Source organism: Callithrix jacchus, chromosome 6 (assembly GCF_049354715.1).
Source record: "Callithrix jacchus isolate 240 chromosome 6, calJac240_pri, whole genome shotgun sequence".
Lineage (NCBI taxonomy): Eukaryota > Metazoa > Chordata > Mammalia > Primates > Cebidae > Callithrix > Callithrix jacchus.
In genome coordinates, this window is record NC_133507.1 from 106,436,491 (window position 1) to 106,458,426 (window position 21,936).

Below are 21,936 nucleotides of genomic sequence, written 5' to 3' on the forward strand. Positions count from 1 at the left end.
CACTGTGTTGCCCAGGTTGATCTTAAACTTCTGACCTTAAGCAATCCTCCTGCCTTAGCCTCTAAAAATATCAGGATTATAGCTGTGGGCCAGCACATTTAGCCCAGAAATGTTCCTAAAAGTCTGAAAAAAATAAGTTAAATTTTATCAAGAAATATATAAAAAGATAAACATATACTATGGTATATGAAATGTCACAGTTCAGTCATGGTCATTACAACAGTGATTAAAATATCCAACATTTGAGAACTGAGAGGGATGTACAGGATTGGTTTGGAAGCCAGAATTAGGATTGTCAGAGCTGGGAAAGCAGAAGCAAGGCAAGAATGTGCCCAGGAGTGGGGTATGCAGCAGCTCCGTGGTATGCCATGTGCACAGGAGTATGGCACACAGCAGCTCCGTGGTATGCCATGTTGACAGGAGTGGGGCACGCAGCAGCTGTGTGTGGTATGCTGTGTGTCCTCTTTTATGTCAGGCCAGCTCCAGCCCAGCAGATGAGAGTCACCTGATGGGTAGAAAGAGTGGACTCAGGTAAAATCTCTGATCATGCATCATGACTAAGAGACTTAAAATGTTTGCCTTATGGGTCATAAAACTAGTAAAAGTGACAACATAGGGATAATAGAGTAGGTCAGTAAATGCGGTAAGCCACCTGCCGCCTCTCCAGAGCTTCAACCATCCCACAGAAATGTTGGGGCAGCAGGATTCGACAAAGCTTGTGAGAAGAGCTCTCAGTCCAGGGTCCAGGGCATGATCTAGAGGACTCAGGTGTTCCAGGATCTCTATCCCTGGGGAACCAACTACATTATTACCTCAGATCTTTCACTCCTCACTGTGGTGACTCTGGGCAAGTCACTCAAAATGTCTGAGTTTTAATTCACTGAATTGGAAAATATGGGTTGTAGCCCCTTTTCTGCCTGTCCCTTAGGGCTGATGTGGGGATCAGGGAAATCACAGATCTCTGTCATGAGCTGGAAATCATGTGGCCATGGAAACTGTGAAGTCACTTTCCATCCTACCCTGCACAGGAGACATGCAAGCTCCCTCTCTGTATTCAACCACTACCAAGTATCTGGATTATCCTTCTCGACATTGAATGATTGAACATTTTAGGGGATTTACCAAAAAAAAAAAAAAAGTCTTTTTAAGTCTTTATCTGCATTTTATCCTTTTAGGCATTATAGCCCTTAGTAGGTCTATAGCATAGATCTACTAATGTTTCTACATCTCAGAATAGGGAAGAGAGGCACAGATGGGTTCATATCCCTCTCCCAGGTATGTGTAGAGTCTAAGTAGGATTTGAACCCAGCCTATTCTTGGTAACTTGGATCTTCTGCTTTTCTATATTGTCCCATGTGAATAAAGGTATCTGCCTGGACAAACAAATCTTCCTAGAACGCAGATTTAATTCAGGTAGTATTGAAAAGCAGTTGGTGAAAACTAGGATCAAAAGTTTAAACTGAATAAGTTTTTACTAATTTCTCTGTGGTCTTCTGCCAGCAAGATGTTAAGCATTGTCTTTATTATAATACATTTCTACCTTGCAGGTTTGGCTGGTCGTGTCAGGAGCTGGGTACAAAAAAAACGGAGGCGTAAGAAAATTTGCCCCAATGAAAATGAAGGTAGGGTGGAAATTATATCATTAAGTTGATTGAAGCAAATAATTCCAGTTTACTCATTCAGTGTCCTAGAGAAACTCTGTAAATGCTACGTCATGTTCTTCATTTATTTCATTTGTGTCCCTTTAAATGCATTAAATCAATGGGCGATGAAACAGCACAAGTAAAGTTACATTGACAACTTAGAGTTTGGTTCTTTTTGTTTCTTTGTTTTTGTGAAAAGGTCTCATTTTGTCACCCAGGAGTGCATTGGTGCAATCACAGCTCATTGCAATCTTGACCTCCCCATGTTCAGGTGATCCTTCTACCTCAGCCCTTCTTGTGTCTTGTTTGGAAACATAATTTTTAAAATGTAAGGAAATACTAAAATTATCATTACTTGCTCGTACGGTAAGACTACATTTCTTTGTAAGAATTTTGGTAGAATTTACCGGTGAAATCATCTGAAGGTAGTGTTTTTGTTCTTTTGAGAAGATACTAATTATTGATTCAATTTATAATATAAATATACGCCTAGATGATTCATTTATCATGAGAAGACTTTTAACCTTCTGAAACAGATCCAAAAAGTTATCTCATTTCATATAATGTTTCCAAGTGTGAGCACAGATGTGTTCACAATATTCCTTTATTATTTTTTGATTCAACTCGTCTTGAACTGATATTAGTACATCGTGACTTCCTTCTTTTCCTTTGGGGTTAGACAAGGTAGAGGTTTATCAGTGTTATTGATCTTTTCAAAGAACTGGTTTTTGGTTTTGTTGATTTTCTCTGATGATTTCCTGTTTTTTATTCCATTAATTTCTGGAATCGTTATTTATTTTTTCTCTATTTGACGTTATACTGCTGTTTTCATTGCCCAAGGTGGAAGCTAGATTATGAATTTGGATTTTTCTCATTATTGACACAGCATCATGAATGTTAGTCACTAAATATAATATTGAAATGCACACTTAATAATTAAAATAATAAATATGTAAGTGTTTAAAATTTAAAAAATACAACAGGATAGATGATAAATGTAGTGGCAGGATATGTAGATCCACAGAAGTTAAATAATCCTGTAATGTTTTATAAAATGTTGGGATTTGCCTAGACCTTCACATGGGCAGCAGGTGTGATGAGATGCTCTCACTGAGCCACAGAGTGCCTTTCTGTATTAACCAGTTCTCAGACTATTTCACACTGATGAGGTTGCCCTAGCTAGAAAGCCAAGGCTCTTTCATTTCTTTCTTTCCCTCTTCTTTGCCTTCCTTCAGCACCAAGGAGAGTGGCCCAGCAGCAGCTCAGTTCATGCTTGTCAACAGCCCACCTCCATACACTGTAGCTTCGGTCCACATCCCCCAAGCCTCTTTGTGGGATTCCTCAGCATCACCAGTGCACTGACTGTCTCTCTGTGTTCTCCTAGCTCCTGGTCAAGATGCAAAGGAGTGTACAACTGAAAAGCTTCAGGAGGAGACGTCACCTGACATAGTAAGATGCATTTCTTTGTCTTGAAGAGAAATGTCTTTTTCTGGGGCTTCTAGAATATCAAGTGAGTATCATTTTTGATTGCCATTGTGAATCAGACCTCAGCTGTCATGGACTCTAGCTACCAGTCACTGGAATGTATGATCAACTGAAGCCTGATTGATGATGTCAGTCAAAAGATGACATCACTGACAAACTAGTAGTGAGCATATTTCTCAGTAGCAACATTTTCTTCCTGAAAAATAATTTTGTATTTGGCAGCCAACATGGACTTGCTAAATATTCCATGAAAACCCACTGCCTTGGTGGCTCACACATGGAATCCCAGCACTTTGGGAGGCTGAGGCAGACAGGGCCAATATAATGAAACCCCATCTCTACTATAAATACAAGCATTAGCCGGGCATGGTGGTAGGCACCTGTGGTTACAGCTAGTTGGAAGGCTGAGGCAGGAGAATTGCTTGAACCCAGGAAGCTGAGGTGGCAGTGAGCCGAGATCATGTCACTGCACTCCAGCCTGGGTGAAAGAGCAAGAATCTGTCCAAAACCAAAGACAAAAACCCACTGTCCTTTCTCCAAGCATCCTCTATGCTTTATTTGGGGGTCAGTGACTTGATCACTGTTTGATACCTGGTTTTCTAACACCACCAAGTGAATAAAAGACTGTGCAGTCAGGACCCGGTATGATCTGATCCTAATGATGGATTTTTTTCCCTCTTACTGCAGGAAAATGCTACAGGTGAATATCACCACAGTATGTATTCCTTTTTTAACATAGATTCATTAGGATGTAGGTGACATGCAACCCAATTCACCCATTTAAAGTGGGTGATTGGGTGTTTTACTATATCTATGGGCTATGCACCCATGTTACAATCTAATTTCAAAACCTTTTCATTCCTCCTCAAAGGAACCTCATTAGTAGACACCCCTCTGTTTTTCTTAACCTTGCACCCCTGGTTCTAAGCAGCCCTAATATACTTCTTGTTTCTATATACAGTCCCTTTCTGTATTAACTGGTTCTTAGGGTGACTGTTTCACATTGATGAAGTTGCCCTAGCTAGAAGGCCAAGGCTCTTTCATTTCTTTCTGCCCCTCTCCTTTTCCTTCATTCAACACCAGGAGAATGGTCCAGCAGCAGCTCAGTCCATGCTTGTGAACCACCCAGCTCCATCACTCCAGCCCCTCCATACACACATTCCCCAAAGTTCCTTGTGAGATTCCTCAGCAGCACCAATGCACTGACTGTCACTCTGTGTTCTCCTAGCTCCTGCTGATGACTCAGAAGAGTGTACACTTGGCAATGAGGAGGAGGTGGTGGCCTCTGACACGGTAACATACATTTTTTTGTCTGGATTTTTTTTTCTGGGGCTTCTAGACTATGAAGGGAATATGATTTTTGACTGCCATCCTAAATTAGGCCTCGGGGGTGTTGGACTCTAGCGACTGGTCACTGGAGTTTATCACCAAATGAGGCCTGACGGATGATGTCCATCAAAAGAGGACATCACCTACAAACTGGTCGTGAGCACATTTCTCAGTAGCAGTGTTTTCTTCTTCAAAAAATAATTTTGTATTTCCTAGAGAACATAGACACCTGCTAAATTTTCCAGACTACTGCATTTTCTGCAAGCATCGTGTATGTGTCATCTGGGTCCAGTGATTTGATCACTATTCGACATCTGGTTTTCTCGTTGTTGTTGTTTTGAGACAGAGACTTTCTCTGTCACCCAGCTACAGTGCAGTGATGTGATCTCAGATCACTCTAACCTCCGCATACTGGGTTCAAGCAATTCTCCTGCCTCAGTCTCCTGAAGGACTGATGCAGGCTCACCCCACCACCATGCCGAGTTTCTTCTAGTTTTTAGTAGAGATGGGGTTTCACCATGTTGGACAGAATGGTCTCAATCTCCTGACCTCATGATCTGCTCGCCTCGGCCTCCCAACATGTGTGAGCCACAATGCCCAGCCTGCCATCTGGTTTTCTAATGTCACCAAGTGAATACAAGACCTGTGTCAACAGGACCCAGCATGAAATAATCCTCATGGTGTTTCTTTTTCTCTTATTGCAGGAGAAGCCTGCGGCCCAGCATGACCGCCGTACGTATTCTTTTTCTATTAAACAGTTACCGAGACGTAGTTGATATGCAAACCAATTTACCCATTTAAAGTAGGTGATTCAGTGTTTTTACTAAATTTACAGGGTCATGCAACCATATTTAGAATCTAATTTTAGAAGCATTTGGTTCCCTCTCAGAAAAGCCCCTTAGTCGTGACTCCTCTTTTTTCCCAACCCCCCACACCACTGGTTCTAGGCAGTCCTAATCTACTTCCTGTGTCTATAGTACACTGCCTTTTTGTATTAACCGGTTCTTCAAATGATGATTTCACATTGATGAGGCGGCCCTAGCTAGGAAGCCAAGGCTCTTTTTTTAATTTCTCCTTTTCCTTCCTTCAGCACCGAGGAGAATGGTCCAGCAGCAGCTCAGTCCATGTTTATCAAAAGCCCAGCTCCATCACTATAGCTCAGCCCACATTTGCCAAAGCTCCTTCTGAGATTCCTCAGCAGCAACAATGCACTGACTGTCACTCTGCATTCTCTTAGGTCCTGTTGAGGTCCTACAGGGCCTCATTTTAGAAGGCATTGAAGAAGATGAGATGCCCCACGACCTGGTAAGATGAATTTCCTTGTCTCAGAGAAATTTTTATTTCTGGGGCCTCTGGAATGTCAAGGGAATATCATTTTTGAGTGCCATTGTCAATCAGACTTCAGTCGTCATGGACTCTAGCGACCAGTCAGTGGAGTCTCTGACCAACTGAGTCCTGATTGCCGACGTCAGTCAATGGACGGCATAACGTACAATCTGGTCATGGGTATATTTCTCAGTAGCAACGTTTTCTTCTTGAAAAATAATGTTGTATTTTTCAGCCAGGATAGATACTTGCTAAGGATTCCAAACTCACTGCATTTTGCAAGGATCCCCTGTGCTCCATTTGGGGCCTGTGACTTCATCACTGTTTGACATCTGGTTTTTTGTTTAGTTTAGTTTTTGAGACAGAGTCTCTCTGTCACCAGGCTACAGTGCAGTGGTGTGATCTCTGATCGCTGCAGCGTCCTTCTGCTGCATTCAAGCAATTCTCCTGCGTCAGCCTCCCGGGTAGCTGGGACTGAAGGCTCTCGCCGTCATCATGTTGGGTTTCTTGTAGTTTTTAGTATAGACGGGGTTTCACCATGTTGGCAAGGATGGTCTCGATCTCTTGCCCTCATGATCTGCCCGCCTCAGCCTCCCAAAGTGCTGGGATTACATGCGTGAGCCACCGCGCCCAGCCTGCCATCTGGTTTTCTCATGTCACCAAGTGAATACAAGACCTGTGCCAACAGGACCCAGCATGATATAATCCTCATGGTGTTTCTCTTTCTCTTATTGCAGGAGAAGCCTGCGGCCCAGCATGACCGCCGTACGTATTCTTTATCTATTAAACAGTTACCGAGATGTAGTTGACATGCAAACCAATTTACCCATTTAAAGTTGGTGATTCAGTGTTTTTACTATATTCACAGGGTCGTTCAACCATTGTTGGAATCTAATTTTAGAAGCTCTTGGTTTCATTTTCGAAAAGTTTCTTAGTAGTGACTCCTTTTGTTTTTAACCCCTTACAGTACTGGTTTTAGGCAGCCGTAACCTATCTGTTACTCTAGTATACTGCATTTCTGTGTTAACCGGTTCTTCAAATGACGATTTTAGATTGATGAGGTTGTTTTAGCTAGGAAGCCAAGGCTCTTTCATTTATTTCTGCCTTTCTTCTTTTCATTTCTTTGGCACCAAGGAGAATGGTCCAGCAGCAGCTCTGTTCATGCTTGTCAAATGCCCAGCTCCATACACTCCAGCCTCGTCCACATTTGCCAAAGCTCTTTGTGAGATTCCTCAGCAGCACCAGTGCACTGACTTTCACTCTGTGTTCGCTTAGGTTTTGTTGAGGTCATACAGGACCTTATCTTAGAAGACGTTGAAGATGTTGAGATGCCCCTTGATGTGGTAAGATGTATTTTTTTGTCTCGAAGAGAAATTTTTATTTCTGGGGCCTCTGGCATATCAAGTGAATGTCATTTCTGCGTGCCATTGTGAATCAGACTTTAGTTATCTTGGACTCTAGTGACCAGTCAGTGGAGTTTCTGACCAAATGAGGCCTGATTGATGATGTCAGTCAATAGATGACATAACTTACAATATGGTCCTGGGCATATTTCTTAGTAGCAACATATTCTTCTTGAAAAATTATTTGGTATTTGCCAGCTAACATGGTCAGTTGGTAAATTTTTAGAACACCCCAGTGTCTTTTCCAGAAGCAACTTCTATGCTTCATTTGGGGACCAGTGACATGTTGTTTGCTGATGTCACCATGTGAAAAGACCTGCACCAACGGCACCCAGCATGATATGATGCTTACGATGTTTTGTGTGTTTTTCTCTTGTTGCAGGACACAGTGACGGCCTCAGTTGTCTGCCGTAAGTATTCTTTTTTTAAACTGCTTTATTTTCACACAGTTGACATTCAAAACAATTCACTTATTTAAAGTGGGTGATGTAGTGTTCTTAGTATATTTACCAAGTTTTGCAGCCATTGTCACCATTTAAGTGTAGAATCTTTTCATTCCTTCTCAGAGAAACCCTATAGCCATTAGTCACTTCTCTTTTTTCCTATGGCCCACACCTCTGGCCCTAGGCAGCTGCTAAGCTACTTTCTGTTTTTCTAGATTTGCCTTCTCTGGCAATTTCTCTTTTAATTTAAATTTGATTTTAATTTTTGGGATACATGTGCAGGATGTGCAGGTTAGTTACATAGCTAAAAGTGTGGCATGGTGTGCTGCACCTGTTAACCCTTCACCTAGGTATTAAGCCCCACATACATTAGCTCTTTAATCTGATGCTCTCCTGTCCACTTCCTCCACAGTGTGTGTTGTTCCCCTCTCTAACGTTGTACACATTCTAATATCACTTTCTTTCTAATGGCAAATCTAAGTGATAAGTCAGGGGGGATTTTCTTGCTTGCTTTTGTCTGGAGAACCTCATTAGCCCCAGGTTCCTGATAGGTCGGTGGATCTGGGACGTGCTGTGAGAAACATGTCTCCATGAAGAGCTCAGCTGTGAGACAGGAGAATCTCCATCATGCACTATGGATGCTACTGTTGAAATAGGTATTTGTTATTTTCTGAAAACCTTCACACACACAGAGCCAAGGTAGGTGCTTTAAGTCATGATGAATGTCAAGTGGACCACATGATGGTTTGAGGGTTTTTTTTGGAGCATTCATTTTTTGGAGATGCATTGCTTTTCAGTAAAATTTGATTGTCCTGTATGTGTCAGTATTTTCCCAATGGAACAAAAAAATGAAACTGATTGTGCAACATCGCTTGTTCACCCCAGAAGTGATTTTCTCATGACCAGATTGTCTTAGACATATTTAATCTCTATACGAAGCTTCCCATTGGTGCTGCAGGGGCGCTGCTGTGTGTGAGTCAAGGAAAATATCAGTGTTACCAACAATGAGGTTCTCAGAATTCTTGGACACCTGCTTAGTGGGCTCCATGGGAGAGAGCAAGGGAGAGCCTCGTGCTAGACCTGAAGGGGAACATGATTTAGAGGATCAGAGGGGAAACAATGAGGACATTTGGGACATTGTTAAAAGAGAATGTCAAGGTTGCAATGTTAGGGGCATCAGTTCAGCGTTATCACCAGGGCCCAGGCAAGGATATGAGACCCCTTCTGGGGAGGAGTGAGTAGGACATGGCCTTCCTCTTTGTGAAAAGCTTGGTGTGAACATCACCCTAAATACCTTGAGAAAGGAGCTTCCTTCCTGACCCATGTCTTCTCCATCTCTTTGTGCAATGATGGCAATGATACCAGCAGAGTGTCATTGCGGAGAGGGGCAGAACAGGAATCAGGTCCTCTTATTCACAGATTGCTAAAAGTTGTGCGGGAAACTCCATAGGATAAAATGTGCTGATCCCACATAATTTTGTCCATGCCGTGCTATGGATGACATTTTTATCTTTGGAGGATCCTCATTTTACATAATAAGATGTAAAACTTAGTGGGCATCCTCTATCCAGTCTGGGGCCCTTCATTAAAGAACTGAGTTTGCTGCTGTCTGTCATTTGCTTTTCTTCATGAGACCTTTGAACCACCTAAATATTGCCAGCACCCTCTTTTGGGACCCTGACATCTTAGAGGGTGAGATGGCACAAGTGCAGACATCCCTGGTTCCTCCCTGAAGTTTCCCTCCTCCTTTAATCACCTTCTTCCTTAAGGGACCTGCTCTGACTGCTGATGACTTGTTTAGACCTCTTCAGGTTTGGACTGTCGTACATAGAATAAGTCAATATGTGATTCTCGATGTCTGGCTTTTTCGCTCACATTATGATTTTTTATTCATTCATGTTTGTAAGTGTAACTGGTTTTGGAATAATACTGTCACTCATTTCTGTGAAGTAGACTGTTAGAAGGGAACAAATGTTTTATTGTCATGAATAGTGCCAAATACTTTTCAAAATGGTGATGCTAATTCATGTTCCTATAGCAGCATATGTGAGGAGACATTTCTCCAAATCCTTGTGTACTTTTAGTTTTATCTCTCCCTAAAAATTCCATCACTGTGGTTAGTCTTTCAATTGTATAGCATCTTAAAATTTTTAACCAAAAATTTTGTTTTAATCTAATAATGCAGGCCAGTAGGTTTGTGTATGCCCGTCTGACCCCAGCCATGTAAGTAATCATTGATCAAAATGTCACATGACTGTACTTGATAACAGCTGCTTAAGTTATTAAAATGTAAAGGATAACTGATATACATTTGAGTCAGGGATACTATGTGGTCACTTCTCTATGTTGCCTCTTTGAAGCATCACAATCACTTTGAGGCATAGTTTGGTTCTGTTCATCATACAGATGAGGAATGTGAGTCAGTTAAGTAAATTATCACAAGACATGCCCACAGCTGGATCTCTCTAACACCAAAGCCTAATCTATAAACTAATATGCTGCACTGCCTGTAGTGGCGAAGTAGACTTGCCCTAAAGTGAAGTTTCCTTCCACAGCTGGGCGTGTGAGCTTAGCGGGGTTGCTGTGACCCATTGCTTTATGGGTTTGAGATTGGTGTTGCAGAAACCCAGATGGAGAAGCTTTTGGCTGAGGGAGTGAAAAATGACTGAAAGGATAGATGAGTGCGTTTGAAGGATCATGCTTCCATAGAGCATGTTGTTGAGCCTCTTGGAATAAAAACAGATACAATCAAACAGAATCACCCAGTCCTCAGTTGTACCATTCGGTAAGCATCAGCACGCCATGAAGTGTGCTCACTGCTGTGTTGTGGGGACATAAAATCTATCCCAGGCTTCTGTGGCCACCCATTCTGTTCTGTCCAGTGAACCTCTTTTCTGTTCCGTTGGTCTACATCTCTGTTTTGGTACCAGTACCATGCTGTTTTGATTACTGGAGCAGCTGACTAAGTTTGTGATCAGGTTTTCAGTTGAGAGAAACAGAACCTTTTGCAAACAATCCACAGCACGACATACCCCTCATAAAGCTTTGTTTCTGTGTTGCAGGTAGTGCCGGTGTTCCATCTGAAGGTGTGACTCTGGTAAGTATTCTGGAATTATTGTCAAGAAAAAAAGCTGGTTTCAATGTGCAGTGCCACCCTGATTCTGGGATTGTGATAGGAATAAGCATAGTGAACGTGTTTCTTAGAAACCTGAGTTCCCCGGGGAAAAATCATGGCCAAATTTTGAGGCAGCAGCTGTGCTCCCTTTTGGCTGGTACTGAGTTGGGTACTTGAGGATTGGTGGTGTCTTGTGTGAGGCTGCATCATGTGATGTGAATGTGTGTGCTTCTGTGCAGGTGAGGCCGTGTGTTTTCTCAGGAGAGATTTCCCATTTACCCAGCCCATTCTCCAGTCTCCACTTTTAAAGAATAAAATCCAGCCCCACTCTACTCTGTCTGTACAATGACTCCTCCACTCTCACCAGAGCCATCCCTGGGTCTGGTTTATTATCCTCACAGCTCAGGTGGAGAACCTGAAGGGCCAGGGGGTGGCCCCAGCTCCTGAGTTCCTGAATGAAAAAGTGAAAACACAAATCCAGGAGTATGGGCCAGTGCTGACACTGGCAACTACTGGCATGCTTTCAGTCATGGGGTGTTCGCCACCATGCAGGGAGTACAGCATTCGTGTATAAGCCCTAAGGAAGTCCCAGACACTGCCCGTCGTTATAAAGTGGCCTCCATGGTCACACAACCCAGGGCAGTTACAGGTACATCTCCCCACAGACCAGCATAATCATCAGTGTGAAAAGCACAAAGATCCCCAGGTGTTTGGGTCGGCTCACAGATCCTTTTTTGCTTCGTTTTTAAGTTCAGGGGAACCTGTGCAGGATGAGCAGGTTTGGTACATACATAAGCGTGTGTCATGAGGGTGTGTTGTACAGGTTATTTTATCATCCACATGTTAAGCCTAATATCAGTTATTTTCCTGACCTTTTCCCTCCTCCCACCGTTCACCCTCCAGCAGGCCCCAAGCTTACAAATTCTAAGAGGAATGGGGGACCACACTGGCCAATGCAGCCCACTTCAGTTGTGAAGTTAATTTGCTCAACAATTGGCCAAAGCATATAAGGATCGGTGATGTCTTTTAGTAGATTTAGTAATATCTTCCCAAGCCCTAAAATGCTCAAACCCTGCCAGCTGAAAATGATGAGGAGAGGGACAGGTACGAACTCTGTGCAGCACTTGGTTGGTAGCCTGGTTTCCATCCCCTTGTGGCAACTCTCTTGTGCATGCATGTTAAAGACCCTCAGCCTCAACCCAAGCCTCCTCCATGAGGAGCCCTCTCACTATTGGCTGGCTACTGAAGCATATGGACACCAGCCAAAGTGAAACAAAACGTTGCTTTAAAACAAGTTATGTATTCATAATGTCCAATCATTGTTTTGTAATCTCTGCTCTCTCTGTGGTTATGTCTTCCTATTAATTTCTGATATTAATTTTGTGATTTTCCTTTTTTCTTGATAAATCTCACTAATGACTTATGTACTAGATTTTTCTTGAAAACAACTGTTGGCTCTGATCCACAGCTGAATCATCATCCATGGCTGGGACATCCGGGGCATCATCCACAGATGGGCATCTTCCACAGCTGGGGCATCATCCATGCCTGGGGCATCATCTACTGCTGGGGTATCCACGCCTGGGGCATCATCCACTCCTGGGGCATTATCCACTGCTGTGGCATCCACAGATGGGCATCATCCACACCTGGAGCATCATCCACTGCTGTGGCATCCACAGCTGGTGCATCATCCACTGCTGTGGCATCATCCACAGATGGGCATCATCCACTGCTGGGGCATCATCCACTGCTGCAGCATCATCCATACCTGGGGCATCATCCTCGCCTGGGGCATCATCCACGCCTGGAGCATCGTCCGCTGCTGGGACATTATCCATGCCTGGGGCATCATCCACTGCTGTGGCATCATCCACAGATGGGCATCATCCACTCCTGGGGCATCATCCACTGCTGTGGCATCATCCACAGATGGGCATCATCCACAGATGGGCATCATCCACACCTGCAGCATCATCCACTGCTGTGGCATTATCCACAGCTGGGGCATCCACTGCTGGGGCATCATCCACTCCTGGGGCATCATCCACTCCTGGGGCATCATCCACTGCTGTGGCATCATCCACAGCTGGGGCATCACCCACGCCTGGGGCATTCACTGCTGGGGCATCATCCATGCCTGGGGCATCATCCATTGCTGTGGCATCATCCACCCCTGGGACATCATCCACTGCTGGGGCATCACCCACTTCTGGGGCATTATCCACTGCTGGGACATCATGCCTGGGGCATCCACTGCTGGGGCATCCACTGCTGCAGCATCATCCACAGATGGGCATCATCCATGATTGGAGCATCATCCACTGCTGGGGCATCATCCATGCCTGGGGCATCATCCACTGCTGTGGCATCCACAGATGGGCATCATCCACTACTGGGGCATCATTCACTGCTGTGGCATCATCCACAGATGGGCATCATCCATGCCTGGAGCATCATCCACTGCTGGGACATCATCCACACCTGGGGCATCCACTGCTGGGACATCATCCATGCCTGGGGCATCATCCACTGCTGTGGCATCATCCACAGATGGTCATCATCCACTGCTGTGGCATCATCCACACCTGGAGTGTCATCCACTGCTGTGGGATCATCCACAGCTGGGGCATCATTTACTGCTGGGGCATCATCCACTGCTGTGGCATCATCCACAGATGGTCATCATCCACTGCTGTGGCATCCACAGATGGGCATCATCCACACCTGGAGCATCATCCACTGCTGCGGCATCATCCATACCTGGGGCATCATCCACTGATGGGGCATCACCCACTGCTGGGGCATCATTCACTGCTGGGACATCATCCACGCCTGGGGCATCATCCATGCCTGGGGCATTATCCACTGCTGTGCCATCATCCACAGATGGGCATCGTCCACTACTGGGGCATCATTTACTGTTGTGGTATCATCCACAGATGGGCATCATCCATGCCTGGAGCATCATCCACAGATGGGCATCATCCATGCCTGGAGCATCATCCACTGCTGGGACATCATCCACGCCTGGGGCATCCACTGCTGGGTCATCATCCATGCCTGGGGCATCATCCATTGCTGTGGCATTCACAGATGGGCCTCATCCACTCCTGGGGCATCATCCACTGCTGTGGTATCATCCACAGATGGGCATCATCCATGCCTGGAGCATCATCTACTGCTGGGACATCATCCACTGCTGGGACATCATCCACGCCTGGGGCATCCACTGCTGGGGCATCATCCACTGCTGTGGCATCATCGACAGATGGGCATCATCCATGCCTGGGGCATCATCCACTGCTGGGACATCATCCACAGATGGGCATCATCCATGCCTGGAGCATCATCCACTGCTGGGATGTCATCCACTGCTGGGACATCATCCATGCCTGGGGCAGCAATCTACTGCTGGGACATCCTCCATGCCTGGGGCATCATCCACTGCTGCGGCATCATCGACAGATGGGCATCATCCATGCCTGGAGCATTATCCACTGCTGGAGCATTATCCACTGCTGGGACATCATCCATGCCTGGGGCATCATCCACTGCTGTGCCATCATCCACAGATGGGCATCCACTACTGGGGCATCATTTACTGCAGTGGCATCATCCACAGATGGGCATCATCCACGCCTGGAGCATCCACTGCTGCGGCATCATCCACTGCTGGGACACCATCCACGCCTGGGGCATCCACTGCTGGGACATCATCCACGCCTGGGGCATCATCTGCTGTGGCATCATCCACAGATGGGCATCATCCACGCCTGGAGCATCCACTGCTGTGGCATCATCCACTGCTGGGACATCATCCATGCCTGGGGCATCCACTGCTGGGACATCATCCATGCCTGGGGCATCATCCACTGCTGTGGCATCATCCACAGATGGGCATCATCCACGCCTGGGACATCATCCACTGCTGTGGCATCATCCACAGCTGGGGCATCATTCACTTGGGCATCATCCACTGCTGTGGCGTCATCCATACCTGGGGCATCATCCACTGCTGGGGCGTCATCCATACCTGGGGCATCATCCACTGCTGGGGCATCTTCCACTGTTGCGGCATCATCCACAGCTGGGGCATCATCCACTGCTGGGACACCATCCACGCCTGGGGCATCCACTGCTGGGACACCATCCACGCCTGGGGCATCCACTGCTGGGGCATCATCCATGACTGGGGCATCATTCATTGTTGTGGCATCATCCACCCTTGGGACATCATCCACTGCTGGGGCATCATCCATGCCTGGGGCATCATCCACTGCTGGGACAGCATCCACGCCTGGGGCATCCACTGCTGGGCCATCATCCACTGCTGCGGCATCATGCACAGATGGGCATCATCCACACCTGGAGCATCATCCACTGCTGCAGCATCGTCCACAGATGGGCATCATCCATGCCTGGGGCATCCACAGATGGGGCATCTTCCATGCCTGGGGCATCATCCATGCCTGGAGCATCATCCATTGCTGCATCACTGCTGGGGCATCATCCATGCCTGGGGAATCATTCACTGCTGTGGCATCATCCATGCCTGGGGAATCATCCACTGCTGGGGCATCATCCACACCTGGGCATCCACTGCTGGGGCATCTTCCACACCTGGGGCATCATCCACACCTGGGGTATCCATTTCTGTGGCATCTTTCACGCCTGGGACATCATCCACCGCTGGGGCATCACCCACTGCTGGGGCATCATCCTCTCCTGGGGCATCCACAGCTGGGGCATCATCCACGCCTGGAGCATCATCCACTGCTGTGGCATCACTGCTGGGGCATCATCCACGCCTGGGGCATCATCCACTGCTGTGGCATCATCCATAGCTGGGGCATCATCCATGCCTCTGGTAGCTCTGCAGGAAGGTTGCCCACCTCATCCTTGCTTTCTCCAGGTTCCAGAGGCTCCCATTTAAAGAGCATCTCTCCCCACTCTGCCTCACCCAACACCAGCTCTCCTGTACCTACCGGGTTTCTAAATGCTTTCTTCCACCTTCACCTCATTGGATTCACGACTCTGGAAAATAGTAAAAAATTATAAAAAGGTGGGAGTGGTGGTGATCTGGAAATCCCTGCTATAATATTTTTAAAGGAATCTACTGGAAACTATTTATGTTTTAAATAAAGCCATCCCTTACTTAGCACTAGAATATCAAGCCATTCATGTTTTTAACAAACTTTGAGATATAATTCAAATGTTTTTTATATGAACATATGTGTGTATGTGTATATATACAACTATGTACATATGTGTGTATGTATGTATACACAGTTGTATATATATGCAGATACACGTGTATACAGTTACGTATATAGTTGTATATATATATATACACATATGTATATATGTATAGTTGTTATAGGACACAAAAATACTGATCTTGAGAAAAAAGCATTGGTCTACATTAAATATTGAAAATATCTGGCATAACAAAAGTCCCCTTTAAGAACATGACTTACAAAGCGCAGAGTGACAGAAAATACTCACAGCGTGTACATGTGAATAATGTGTCGTATTGGCCTTGGCTGTCAACGTTGTCAGTGTTGCTGCTGTCCTCAGTGCAGACAGCTGTGGCGTTTGTTCAGAACCTTCAGATGCTGAGGGTGGCTGAGTCGGCCCTGCCTGGGCCACAGACCCTAAATTGGACAGAAGGGAGGGACTGTGGTTCAGAATCAGCATAGTGAGGAGGGCGGGTGTGTGGAGAAGAGCTGAGTATGGATCCCTGTCCCCAGGTAAGATGCCCCCTCTTCTGTGCAGTGAGTGAGGAGGGTAAAGACAGGAGCCCTGGGTATGGTTCAGATGTGATTCTGCTTCGTGACACTGCTGTGGAGCCTGAGCTTTCCAAAGCCACCTTACATCTTCCAAAACCTTCACGGGAGCAGAGCCACTGCATTTAAATAAGAGCTGTGACCCACCTGTTCTGGGCCCCTCTGCCCTGAGTTCTCACAGCTGACCTGGTGGGGTGAAGGTGTGCCCTAGCAGGTCAGTGTTGCCACCCAAATCTACCCAGTGGGCTCCCTGATGACCAAACTCCCATGGAGGCTCTGAGTCATTTTCCAGCTGGGAGAGGCCATGTCTGGAGTGTCCTTCACTGTCCCACACTGCCCTCAGACCCCAAAGCCTTTCTGCCTCTGACACACCAGGGCATCTCAGGTGGAGAGCCTTGGCTGTCCTGATCCTCCTTCTAAAGCTGCTCACGATGTCAGAGAGGGGCCAGGGCAGCTGGGAATCCTAAATAAAGGGGACATGGGTTGAAGGGAGATCACCTGTTCCTGCCAGCTGTGCCAGCAGAGCATGGGTGGCACTTTCTATCTGTCGGTGTTTCCTGGGACCTAGAATCAGAATTTACTCACACTATTAACACTCTCATCAGCCACCTAAAGGCCTCTCTTTCATATTTTGCCTTATCACCATTTCAACTCATGTTTTCCTCCATCTCTGAGTCACCAACTCAAGTGTAAATCATGTGGTTCCACTTCGACTTCCAAATCATCTCTACAGATACTTAAAGAATTCATAGTGTGTTTCCATTTCTTAAGCAAATAAGTTTTTCTCTTTAGAACTCATCTGGTTTATTTTTTATTTTTCTGAGATTTAAACTCAGACTTATTTAGTTTCATCCATGCGTGCATATGAACAATTTCTGTTACTTCCAACGGGTCAGCATTGTGTAAACTATATTTTAATTTAAACCCTGCGCTGAGCAGCCAGGTTGCTGCCAATACCACATGTCCAGTGAGGACTTCCTTCTGCGCATTTCACTCCATCTCTGAACTACAGTGGGCTAGCTGCATGGAGGGTGCACACTTATGTTACTATGTGCTGAGGGACATCCTGCCGGATGGCTGACCTTATAAATAGACCAGTTGTGAGTAAGAGCTTCTGAAGCTCCACAGCCTGACTGGAAGTTTGTTTTATTTTTATTTTTTAAATTGCAACAGTTATCTGCTCAACACTCACTGGTTTCATGCCTCACTCAGAAGTTGCTGCACAATTCTAGGGCATCCACAGGAACCTATAGGTTTTGCCTGCCCCTGACCCTGGCTGGCTGATCTCCCAAGCCCTCTTTCTGGCTTCCTGCTGAGGGGGTTCTGGCAGCTCCTGTCACTCCCATTTTGCTCCCCCCAAACCCTTTTGCTTTGCTCTCTGCTGTTGCAGGCAGCTCCTCCCACACAGACATGCTGGAGGGGTTTTTTTCACCTCGGGTGGATCAGAACGTGTTCATGTGACTTTTATTCATCCACATTTTGCCTTCTCTAAATTGCTTTGTTGTGATATTTGTCCAAAATGGAAATGACATTTCCATTTTATCTGTCTTTTCTATTTTTTTTCTGAAATCTAGATTGTCCTGGCTAATATCTTTCCATTGTTCCATATCCCTCTGCAATTTTGCCTGTTGGATCCTTCTAACAAAGCACCTTAAATAGCCATTCAGGAACTCATAAGGTTATGTGACTTATCAGAATCCTAGAAACCTCAGCAAGTTCAGCACATGAAAATACACTCAATCTCAAGTCATTAGCAGAGTACACATTGGAATTAGTTTCTGACTCTTACACCCACCAGAATGGGCACGTTATCAGAGACAAAAATGCAAAGGGTGGTGAGGATGTGGAGGAACTTGAACTGTCATGTTACTCTGGGAACATACTTAGATTCAACCATTTTGATAAACGGCTTTCTAGTGTGTACCACAGTCATCAGCACCTGTGACCCTACAGTCCCACTCCTCCACCTATGTTCAAGAGACATGAGCCAAGGATGTTGTTGTCCACCTGGGGGACTTTGCAGAAGCCTTGTTTCAAGCAACCATCATGAGCAACAGCAGAGTGAATGTAAAAAACACGGAGTTGTAAGCTAGTTGTGCCAACTTTCTACAGTGCTATATACTGACCCAGCAGTACAAAATGACAAATGTTTCATCACATGGAACATGGGTGAAATTCACATATTCACATATAATTTTCAACCAGAAACAAAAGAGTACATGCTGTAGGTTTGCATTCTTATGATGTTTAAAAATAAATTTAAAATATATTCATCATGATCAGAGTAGGTATCTCCTGGGGTTACTGCCTGGAAATTAGCTGAGGAGGGACTGCCAGGAGATTTACATCTGGGTGGTGTAACACAGTGTTTGTAAGAAGGCAGCAGTCTGCCTGTGTCATATGTGTGCACTGTGCCACAGGTAAAACAATTATCACCTAAAAACTAATGCAAATTATATCTTTCCATCGTGCAAACGTCCATTTTTATTGTCTCCATGGGAGTCTATATTTTAAATAGAAGTAATTTCAATTTTGTATATACAAGAACACACACTGCTCTCTTTTAACTGGGAAAATCATGACAGCAAATTCTGTAAAAGACATGACAAGAAAGATGAATTAAAAGTCAAACTCTTTTGAATACTGTTGCCAAAATCCAACACAATATGTTAGCAATCTTGATTCCGAGGTTTGTCTTTTTAATTTTCCCTTGAGTTTGGGATCCATGTGCAGAATGTGCAGGTTAGTTACACAGGTATACATGTGCCATGGTGGTTTGCTGCACCTATTAACCTGTCATCTAGATTTTAAGCCCAACATGCATTAAGTATTTGTCCTAATGCTCTCTCTCCCCTTGCCCCCTACCCCTGACAGGCCCCAGTGTGTGATGTTCCGCTCCCTTTGTCCAGGTGTTTTTACTGTTCAACTCCCAGTTATGAGTGAGAACATGTGGTGTTTGGTTTTCTGTTCCTGTGTTAGTCTGTTGAGGATGATGGCTTCCAGCTTTATCTATGTCCCCGCAAAGGACAAGAACTCACTCTTTTTTATGGATGAACAGTATTCCATGGTGTATGTGTGCCACATTTTGGTTTTGTAAAGGAAAGGCTGGGGTTTTGATATGGATATAAATGTGGTGGGATGAGGACAGGATCCCTACTGTTTAGGGTGCTGCTGGGGAGAGTAGTGAGAAGAGACAGAGCCCTCAGGTTAGAGGAATGGACATTTGGTTAGAAATAGGACCTGGGTGGTCCTCAGGAACAGCCCTGGGGTGGGGTCTCCAGGCTGTAGCTGTGGAGGGTTTCCTCTAAGAGGAGAAGGGACTCTGTGCATTGTCCCTGCAGGGCTTGGGATGAAATAGGAATCTGAAGATGCTGACCTTTGGTTTGGAAGAAATGAACAGGAAGAAATGTCCACTCTGTGCTGGTGCAGCCACTGCTCATCCTCAGCCAGGCCTTAGCCCAGCTGCACAGACAGTGGCTCAGACAAATAGTAAGTCAGGTGGGAAGCTTTATAAACAGTTCATCAAGCCACTGACACTCCAGCCCAGGTGCCCCTTATCAGATAAGGGCATTAGCTGCTCACCCAGAGTTGGTCAAGTGGAGGGAAGTGAAGCGGTCATGTGACAGTTTAGAATGTTGCTTTCTAATACAGTTGGGGGTCAGTTGGCTGCAGGGTTCCAATGCAGTTGATCATTGGAAATGTGTAGCTGTGGCAGCTGACTGTGATGCTGCTATGAAAGTATTGCCCTGTTTTGAATCACCCTTGTCTTTCCAAGGGGCTTCATTTGAGATAAACCACATCCTGTTTGGAGTCTGGGATGGAAAGGAAGAGACAGAGGCCGGGTCTTGTGTCCAAGCTCTTATCTGGGCTCAGGGATCTATTCCAGGACATCAGCCCTCCCACAGATACCTTGGGTCAGGACATCTTGAGAGTCAGGGGAGTTCATGTTTTGGGGGGGTCTAGGGCACAATCTGGAGGTCTGGAGTGTGAAGACATCTCTGACCCCAAGGCCTCAGGTACGTTTCTGCCCCAGGTGCATCACACAGCAGTGTGGTGACTGGAAAGTCACATGCCTTTAAGAGAATTTCTTCCAACTTTAAAGTGCAGGCCACAGCTCCTGCTATGCCCACCCTCAGGGCTGACATGGGCATCACAGGAGATGATCGCATGTACTGTCCATGCGCTGTAAAGCCTTCCACACAGGCAAATGAAGAAAAGCCAACCTTCACCCTCCCCTGCCCTGGAGCATTCATGTCCCCTCTCTGGTCACCTACTGTCAAGTGTGTAGCTTCTTCTCCCAGGCATTTAATGATGGAGGAATCATGGAGCACTGAAGCATCAGCCACTTTTTCTAAAGCTTTAACTCTGTTCAATGATCTTCGGCCTCATCATGCTAACCAGTCAGCCCTATTAAAGTGTTTAGACAGCAGTGCAGAGAACTGGAGGCTGAGGGGTTGCAGAATGTTCCCCAGTTCTCATGGCTCTAAGTGGGATTGAGCCCAGGCCCTCAGGCCCCAACCCCCATGCTCAGTCACTCTGCTCAGCTGCCTTTCTGGACCATCTCATCATAAAGGCACTTTCCACACAACCTTTCCCTTAGGTGTTTCAAGTGCACGTGAGAACCCAAGATCGTCCAAAAGCCCAGGTTTGGCTCAGAGGCTGTGCTGGGGAGTCAGTGCAGTGGGATCCACCATTTGAGCTCTGCATCAATTATGGTCTGTTTTCTCTGGTCTTCTGCCAACAAATTGTCAGTAGTTCTCTTTACTGTGAGTGCATTTTCCAGGTTCTTAGCTAATGAATTTGAGGAGAAATCTATATACAGCCTAGACCAGCAGCAAGTCAAAAAAGGGCCCCCGACCAAGCACAGGTGCACCTGCAGATGGTAAGCTGATGGCATTGTGGATACCCAGCCTTATGTTGATTCAAGAATAATGATTGCATTTGTTCCAAAGTTGCATATTTAAAATAAATCAATAAAAATGCTAAACCATATTGTTATTCATGTGAGAAAACTTTAATTTAGTATTCAATCAGTAATGTTTCAACCACATAAAGATACATTTACAGCTCAGCTTTGGTTCACATTTAATAGCAAAACACATCTGAAGCTCCTGTTTAGACATTAACTGATTGTTAAACATTTGCTGCAATAGGTCTGCCCTTAAAATAGTGTTGCCAAATGACTCTTTAATTAGTAGACACTATTATTTGGATAAGTTTTACATTAGCAAAAAAATAGAGCAGATACTGAAGTTATCACTTGCCCCTTTCCTCCATTTCCCCTGTAATTGACATGTCAGTATGGTGCATTTGTTATGGTTAATAAACCAATATTTACACATTATTAACTAAATGTCTTTGTCAGCATTATGGATTACTCTTTCTATTGTGAACTTTCAAGGT

At 45.3% G+C, this 21,936-nt stretch overlaps 1 protein-coding gene and 1 long non-coding RNA gene across 9 annotated transcripts in view; one reads left to right on the top strand and one right to left on the bottom strand.

Moving 5' to 3' along the window:
• LOC128932397 (uncharacterized) overlaps positions 1 to 15,905 on the top strand; it is a 34,681-nt gene extending 18,776 nt beyond the window's left edge. For 2 of the 8 annotated variants that reach the window (XM_078328031.1, XM_078328032.1), the window contains 11 exons: positions 1,548 to 1,622; positions 3,028 to 3,092; positions 3,816 to 3,843; positions 4,357 to 4,421; positions 5,162 to 5,189; positions 5,695 to 5,762; positions 6,521 to 6,548; positions 7,059 to 7,126; positions 7,569 to 7,596; positions 8,181 to 10,726; positions 12,213 to 15,905. In XM_078328031.1, coding sequence (XP_078184157.1) covers positions 1,548 to 1,622; positions 3,028 to 3,092; positions 3,816 to 3,843; positions 4,357 to 4,421; positions 5,162 to 5,189; positions 5,695 to 5,762; positions 6,521 to 6,548; positions 7,059 to 7,126; positions 7,569 to 7,596; positions 8,181 to 8,206 — 479 coding nt within the window. In that variant the 3' untranslated portion in view covers positions 8,207 to 10,726; positions 12,213 to 15,905. Of the gene's footprint in view, positions 1 to 1,547; positions 1,623 to 3,027; positions 3,093 to 3,815; positions 3,844 to 4,356; positions 4,422 to 5,161; positions 5,190 to 5,694; positions 5,763 to 6,520; positions 6,549 to 6,917; positions 7,129 to 7,568; positions 7,790 to 8,180; positions 10,727 to 12,212 lie in introns of those variants that run through there. The other 6 variants (XM_054257732.2, XM_054257731.2, XM_054257730.2 and 3 more) reach the window with 6 other exon arrangements.
• LOC118154627 (uncharacterized) lies at positions 113 to 20,141 on the bottom strand. The gene is made up of 4 exons (XR_008482200.2): positions 19,910 to 20,141; positions 16,253 to 16,401; positions 15,733 to 15,781; positions 113 to 505 (listed from the first exon to the last, which is right to left on the bottom strand). It is a non-coding gene; the product is annotated as an uncharacterized LOC118154627 (long non-coding RNA).
• Positions 20,142 to 21,936: the final 1,795 nt, after the last annotated feature.